Source organism: Azolla caroliniana, unplaced genomic scaffold (assembly GCF_043228905.1).
Source record: "Azolla caroliniana isolate FFs.n. ecotype wild unplaced genomic scaffold, voAzoCaro1.0.p SCAF_6, whole genome shotgun sequence".
NCBI classification, from domain to species: Eukaryota; Viridiplantae; Streptophyta; class Polypodiopsida; order Salviniales; family Salviniaceae; genus Azolla; species Azolla caroliniana.
The window spans coordinates 20,768,865-20,777,061 of record NW_028230441.1 but is presented as its reverse complement, the minus strand read 5'-3'; the positions used below and the strand labels follow the sequence as shown (position 1 = coordinate 20,777,061).

Here is an 8,197-nt window from a genome sequence, read left to right as displayed (position 1 = left end):
AAAAATGTTTTGTCTCTTTATGAATTAACTGCAACAGACTACAACTTTGATTTAAAATATGGACCCAAGTTTTAGTGAAGGTGACAATCTTCCTTTCATATCTTGTAGTGAATACTAAGGCTTCACAAGTCCTTTTCTTTTTTTAAATAAAGTTACTTGTCCTTTCACAAAAGAAGACATGTACAACTTTTGTGGGGTGAAACATGATATCAACTACAACCCAACTAAGGAAGTAATAAATGGATACAAGAGCACACACACATTGAATTACCAAGAACAAACAAGAAGAGCAATATAAAGGAAGTTTTGGGTTGTAGCCTTTCCTAACCATATATCACAAATTGGGTGATAGTGGTAGTGGTAGTGGTAGCAGTAGTGGTATGGATCAAGTATTTGGTATTATGTTAATGCTTCTTCTCATGATGATGCTATTGGCACAATCATGTGAAGGTCAAGCAACTCATCCTCATCATTGGGAGGCTATGAAAGCTACGTATAATACCCCTTCTTCTTCTTCTTCTTCTTCAAATCATCTTAAGTTTCCAGCAATGTTTGTGTTTGGCGACTCTTTATCGGACACAGGGAACAACAACTTCATCACCAGTGTCGCTAAGGCTGACAAATTGCCTTATGGGGTGGATTTTCCAACTGGCCCCAATGGTCGTTTCACCAATGGAAAACTCATCATCGATTTTCTTTGTAAATCTCCATCATCTATACTCACACACACATGCATGTATACACAACCAACCTTTACTTTACCACCACCTTCCCTTCCTAATTTTGTCGCTCTAAGTCTTCCTATACTTCGCTTGTTTGTTGAAACAAACCCCTTGACCACCATCACCCCTAGCTAAATCTCATTATTCATGCCAACATGAGGGGATTTGGACTCGATTGCACATGAGAAAATGTATAACATTTTATGTGTACTTGCATTGTGAATTCTCATTGCATTGATTTGTGGGTTGTGGTGTGTACTTTTTCAGGTGAGCGTTTATCCCTTCCCCCAAGACCATCATATCTAGATCCAACAACTCGTGGCCCTAAGTTGCTTCAAGGAGTTAGCTATGCCTCTGGATCCTCGGGTCTTTTACGCGCCACTGGCTATAATTTTGTAAGCCTTACTAGTTATTTTGTTTTCCTTAAGATTAACTTCTTCTCATTACTAGATGCTATGTAGATTTTGCAAGCCTTTTTCATGATAGATTAAAATATGGTGATGGTTATCCATCTTAATAATGTACATATGCATTTCATGTATTTATATCCTAGGAATGTGCATCTAGTGTATACTTTGTTACAATCGTAATAATTCATTTTTGTGATAACAAGTTCATTATCTACATTATATCTACCCATTACGAAATCCATTCTTGTTATAACAAATCCTCGACATCTTGGTCACATCTTTCCACGATTCTAAAGCGATCATATTTATAATCTCCCACTCTAATGTAGTCACTTTTAGGAGCCTAATTTAAACTCCTTTACTTCATAATGTTTTAAGATGCAATCTCTTGTTTGGTCTTATAGGCCATCTAGGCCTCTTAAAAGACATTAATATATCTTTCTTCCATTCTTGATATTAAACATATTATAGGTTCAATGTTGGTTCCATCATGTCTTTTGTTTTATGCATCCATATTTTGAAGCCTAACATTGATATCAACTTCTTTCATTAGGTTATACAAATTTTCTAAACCCAATTCCTAAATATAATATCTGAACTATGAGCTGAAATGAGATAGCTTCTTGCACCTCAATTGAGGTTTAGAGGAAATTGTGTTGATCATATGTATAGCTACATAGTCCAAACACTTGGCCTTAAGTCTCAAACAAAGTGAAACCTGTATGAATATGTCAAACTCCTTTAGAAACATGGTGATAGAAACACAATTGAACATTTTACATTACATCTGAGATTTGGTTGCTTTATGTGGAGTGAACCCACAAGCAGGCAATATTATGATTTAAATGGGATTGCACTCAATCATGCATGCAAAAGCACACATCCGTATATTTAACTTTCAGTCATACTTTCTAATGCCGTAGCTCGTCTTCATTACAAAACATTTAATGAGCTCTAACTAACAGTAGCACAAATTTACATCGACTTTAATCAGAAAAATCTTCAAAATGCTTTAATGGTACGTTTTTTGTCTTTCATACTTGTGCAATAGAAATTTACATTTGCTTTAATTGAAAAAACCCTCAAAACAATTTAATGCCAGACATTTTGTCTTCTATGCACTTTTGCAACTTTGTTTTTTGACTGTAAAGCAAGAAAGCAAAGAATTAAAAATTGGCCTTTTGCCCTTAGCGCTATAACTTGTTTTTCTTCAAATAACATAGTAAAAGCAACATGCATAAAAGTGTGGTGCATACATTCTATTTATTAATTTTTAGAAAAAATGCATGGACCTTTTTCTAATGTGCCGTTGGGGTATTTACAAATGTAGCTGACACAAACACTGACACTAATACAAATATGAATAGTGTTGATTGCAGAAATCTAGATATTGTCTTTTGCCACGTCACTTTTACGCCAAGAGACGCTTATTTGACTAGAATTATTGATTGTCGAGTATACAAACTCCATAATTCAATCCTGAAGAATCTTGTGTCTTTTAATCTAAAAATCATACAAGCACATCGAGCGAGAGATTTTATATATTGTTTTTTAATGTCACTACAATTCTATACCTATTTTAGTTGGGGAGGGTGTATCTAGAGACGCAATTGAGCTGGTTTAGCAACACGATTGCAGAGCTTAAGCAACTGATTGGGGAAGAGGCAACAAATGTGTTACTAGCCAAGTCATTGTTTACATTAAGTGTGGGTTCCAATGATTACATCAACAATTACTTGCTCGAGTTCTCTCCCACAGCATTTCGTTTCACACATACTGAATTCCAAGACCTTCTATTGCGTCACCTCTCTGGTTATCTTGATGTAAGAATTTATAAATTATCTTTTCATACAACTAGCATAAAATGACATTGTTAACCTTTTCTTTATTTTGATTGTTAGAGGTTGTATGAGATGGGTGCTCGCAACATGTTTGTGTTCGCACTAGGCCCATTGGGTTGCATTCCATCACAATTGGTTGCTCGACATAGTGTGAATGGTGAGTGTTCGAACTTCGTCAACAACCTTGTTTTGGGATACAATCAGGGTCTCCGCCTTCTTATTGATCAATTCAACGTTAAAAAGGATGTCTCCTTCAAATACCTTGATGCATTCGATCTTACTCTTGACATTGCCAACAATCCACATTCTTATGGTGCGTTTTAAAATAAAAAACAAATTTGTGTTTTTTCCAGGGTTCTAAAATTTCAAGGATTATTACTACAAAGGATATGTTTCAGAATTTCTTCAATCAAAATTTTCTTCAAGATCAATGATGTTATCAAATTCCTTACTTAAAATTATGATTAAATACAATGCAATTGACTATTATTCATTACATTATTGTAGAACAAGAATCTTTCGATATGTGACTTTCATAATTAGGTAATATTTTGTTTTGGCTTGTTCATATTTTAGTTTAATATAATTGAGATTCTAAATGAAATGTGTCCTTTCACAAACTACTCTAACACCTATCCTTTCATGTCCTGCTTATAATGCTCTAATAAGCAAACATGCTCTCTATTACTTATTCATGCATGCAATATAGTATTTGCATCGTTCATCTACTTACAAGTGAATCCACTAATCTTTTAGGCATCATCGTATCTAAACCAAGAGAAAACTACGATAGGATGAATTTAAACCAAAGATAAAACCACATGTATTTTTTTACTATTTGCAGGTTTTAAACATGCTGCACAAGCTTGTTGTGGAGTTGGGAAGTTCAATGCACAAGTACTATGTTTACCAATCTTGCATCCATGCAGTAACAGAGAGGATTATGTATTTTTCGATGGCTTTCATCCAACTGAAAAAACTTATCGATTAGTGTCAAATGCTACATTTCTTAAACTTGGTCTATAACAAGGGTTTCAGGCTTTAGGGCCATATAAGTATTACCACATGACCATATATACTCAAAACGGTACATTGAATCATACAATACAAGTATAAGGTGTAAATCGTCTCCTACACCCAAAAAGGGATACAAATAGGAAATTTGGATATTGGAGGCATAACAAGACTCTCTTGTGATGATTCAAATCATTGTTTTTTTATGTATAACTTAATATGAGTACACTCTCTCCCCCTCCCTAAAATAATGTTATATGCTCTCTAACAATGTTTTATATATGTATTTCAACCTCCTAATATAGCGCTATATTGGCTTGGGGTTTAGTCCATGTGGATATATATATATATATATATGTTCACAGAAGTAAGAAATGTTGATTCAAATATACTACCTATGAATGTTCATGATTTTATTTTATACCGGAAGGGATGTATGATAGAGATACAAACCACAAGTATCTCAATAGCTACTCTTGGGTAATGGGTGGTTATTGTACTCAAGTTACATTTATGTAGTTGGAATTATAATACTTTCTTGACACATGTGCCCTTCAATGCATCATATGAGAATGGTAAGAATAAAAATAAAGCACATATTAATTACTACATGTAGTATTACCTGAAACTCCCCTCATAAAAAACAACCATTTTCCAACAAAGTCATGTAAAATAAGAAAAAGCATTCAGTTAAAATTAAGTTCAATATCTGTTGAGTTGTACTTTTGTATAATTCTTCATTTAAGTTTTCTTGCATCAAGGAAATATAATGTGTCATTTTTCTTTAACTATGCATTGTATACTTGAAGTGTTTGGAACGGTAAAGAGGGTTCAAATTCCTCTGCATTGACTCATTATCATATATGTTGTCAATGAGACAATGGCATTCCATTGAATTTTTTCATCTTGAATAACTAGCTTGTTCATCATATTGTTTAAAATACACTACATATTGTATTGGTGTACTCAACCAGGGCAATCTTTAAAAAATGCCCGTAAAAAAACTTTGATACTAACTCGTCAAATTTAGGCCCTGTACTCAACCTCACATGCTAAACTAGGTTCCTTCCAACAAGAAATTAACAAATGTTACATCAAGTTTAAAATTTATTGAATTTTACACAAGGTAACGCATACATCACCCATCTAAGCCTACCAAGCCACACAATCATACATGGTGTTGCCTACATCGATAATTATAATACATGACTTGAAGACTTGTCAAGCATAGGGTTCAAAGGTGGGCTTTTGTACTAGTGCGAACTCACTATTGTAGATATAAAATCACCTTAAGATGGACGAAGAGGCCATAAATTTAGGTAAGGATCATACTTTAGCATTGGCAAGATGCATGGTTGAAGTTTACTTGTAATCTATTTGTTATTATGATCCAACGGTTGGAACTATAAATCGTTTATCTAGTTTTCTAGTGATTCAACAAAGTTGATATAAGAGAAAAGGATCATATGATCCAAGAAGTCATTGACAAAGTAACTTTGGTACTTCCTTTTATTTTCACATGAATAATAATGTTTTTTATTCTATTCATTCTTTTCCCATTCTTAATCATGTATTAGTTGATGGATTAAAATATTAATCATTCAATGATATTGTAGTGGTCATAGTTTTTCGTATAAAACGTACATATGTTATGTATGCATAGGAGGTCAATAGTAAATACCTCAACTGCCATGTATTTGATATGCTATGTGTGTCGTATGCGTAAGAGATCAATACCTCAATTGCATATTACGTTCACTTTTTTTTCTGGATTTTATATGTGTAGAGGTTATTTGCCTCGATTACATCATTCGTTGCTTTATGTTTTGTTGATTATATATACACGGTATACCCATATATATCGTGTACCAACTTTTGGCTAAAATTCTAGTATTAATTTGATGAGGAGAAAAAACATAACAAATTCAAATTAATCCAATATTTGGGACTAAAAAGTTGATCTTCACTTGTCATAAAATTAATAATCACATTCAATTAGTTTTTCAATTCAAGTAACAATAAGCATTGCACATCATACCACTATTATGTCTGTGTCTAGCAGACCCTCATGTAATCAATTACATTTGAGGTTGTCAATTCACATTCCTAGGTAAAGTTGTACGGAGTATTTAATTCTAGGAGATGTCGATTTGTTCAATCAATTTGTTAGTTACTCTCTCTCTCTCTCTCTCAATATTCACATTCATTGGTAAAGTTCTTGAACATCGAGAATCACTACTCACTTTCACACATATCACGTGAAATGTAATTTTTTTGGTATCATGGGTCATATTTGACCTCCAAAGACGATAATATAATCTCTCTCTCTCTCTCTCTCTCAATATGCACATTCATTGGTAAAGTTCTTGAACATCGAGAATCACTACTCACTTTCACACATATCACGTGAAATGTAATTTTTTTGGTATCATGGGTCATATTTGACCTCCAAAGACGATAATATAATCTCTCTCTCTCTCTCTCTCTCTCTTCATTCTATAGTTTGTTGGAAAGCTCTTTTACAGAGCTTTCTAAGGAATGTTCATTTACTGAATTCTGTTACCGTGGCGAGAAGTTATGAGCATTTTGGTCTGTAACCATCTTTGTCCCATGGTTCCTCAACCGCAAGGTAGATTTTGATTTGTAACCGTGGCGAGAAGTTATGAGCATTTTGGTCTGTAATCATTTGTTGAGCGGCAAGCTCAACTAGAGCCGGATCGGCTGAATAAGCATGAGCCAACAAGCGAGACGGATCGGTAAGCTATGAGCAACCGAGCCGGCAAGCAACAGAGCCGGTGAGCTAGGGAGCCGGTTAGCCAGATCCAATCAGTAATCGGAAGCCTAGTATTAGTGTAGACTACTAGGCAATTATAGTCTCGTAGTAAGTGTCAGATGCTTGTGTGAGCATTGAAGTACGCGGTACTTCTGTCAGTCCCACAAGGACTTGTATAAATAGTGCTACTGAACATAGTTGTATGTACAGAGTGAATATATTGTTTTTGAATATAGCGTTTACGTTCTGCTCTCTCTGTCTCTCCCTTGTACTCTATGTATTCCCTACCTTCTTTGTTTTCTAACGCTTCCGCAAGTAATCATTTACATGGTATCAGAGCGAGAGGGTTGAGAACCTCCTCTGTAGCCGACAAACGCTTGAAAGCAAACCCTAACAGGTCGTAAAACAGCAGATAGAGAAGTGATGGATAGAGGGATGGCTAGCTCGCTCCCTGTGGGCAAACTCGACAGATCCAACTATGCATCTTGGTCATATAAGATGCACTAGTACCTGCTTGGGCATGGCTACTGGAGTTTCGTCGAAGGAGCCAACGAAACAACACCTAATGCGGCACATAAGGACTTCCCAGTGTGGGAACAATCGGCAAGCAGAGGGATGTACTGCTTCAGGTCCAGTGTCGGAGACCAGCTGCTGAGCCACATCCGAGACGCCAAAACGTCGAAGGAGGCTTGGGGGAACCTAAAGAAGTTTTTCGCCGAGAGCACTACAACCCAGAAGCTGCAACTCTGACAGGAGTTGAGCAATGTCTGACAGAAGGACATGTCAGTGGTGGATTACACGACCCGGATCAAAGAGATCTGTGACTCGCTTGCCTCTATCAACGTTACCGTAGAGGAAGACGAGATGGTACATGTCTGTCTTAGGGGCCTGGCGTCTAAGTTCAGAGAGTTCCGAACGACAGTGTGTACAAGGGAGAATACACCATCATTTTTTGACTTACGGTCGATGCTCCTTGTAGAGGAGAACCACGCCGGTACGTCAACTAGCGCACCCATTGACAGCCGGATGATGTACACGGAGGCGGATCGGTCCCGTGGGCGTGGTGGACAAGGCGGGTCGGCACGCAATGGAGGCAGCTGGCAAGACCAAGAACGAAGGCACAGAGAATGTGCCGAAATCAGTTCCGGGACTCCCACAAGCAGGGGGAGTCATGGCGACACCGGAAGACGACAAGAGAAGTCAGCAACGGAATGCTGGTACTGTGGCAAAAAGGGCCACAGAGAAAGCGAGTGTCGGAGAAAATGAACCGATTCGGACAAATCCGGATCCGGCAAGGCCGGCAAGGATGGCCGACAAAGCTCGCACTACGCGAAGGGATCGGGAGGATCCAAGAACGGTAACGGGCCAGCCTTGGTAATGAAGCACGAGGCGAACTCGATGAAGAAGACCACTTCCAAACCGGAGGAAGTGTGGTAT

General features: G+C 36.9%; 1 protein-coding gene across 1 annotated transcript; it reads left to right on the top strand.

The window, feature by feature from the left end:
• The first annotated feature begins 338 nt into the window (after window positions 1-338).
• LOC147863307 (GDSL esterase/lipase At1g71250-like) lies at window positions 339-4,194 on the top strand. Its single transcript, XM_087321399.1, has 5 exons — window positions 339-699; window positions 990-1,117; window positions 2,716-2,955; window positions 3,034-3,286; window positions 3,818-4,194. Exons 1-5 carry the CDS (start codon window positions 381-383, stop codon window positions 3,997-3,999), a joined length of 1,122 nt encoding a protein of 373 aa, XP_087177525.1. The 5' UTR covers window positions 339-380; the 3' UTR covers window positions 4,000-4,194.
• Window positions 4,195-8,197: the final 4,003 nt, after the last annotated feature.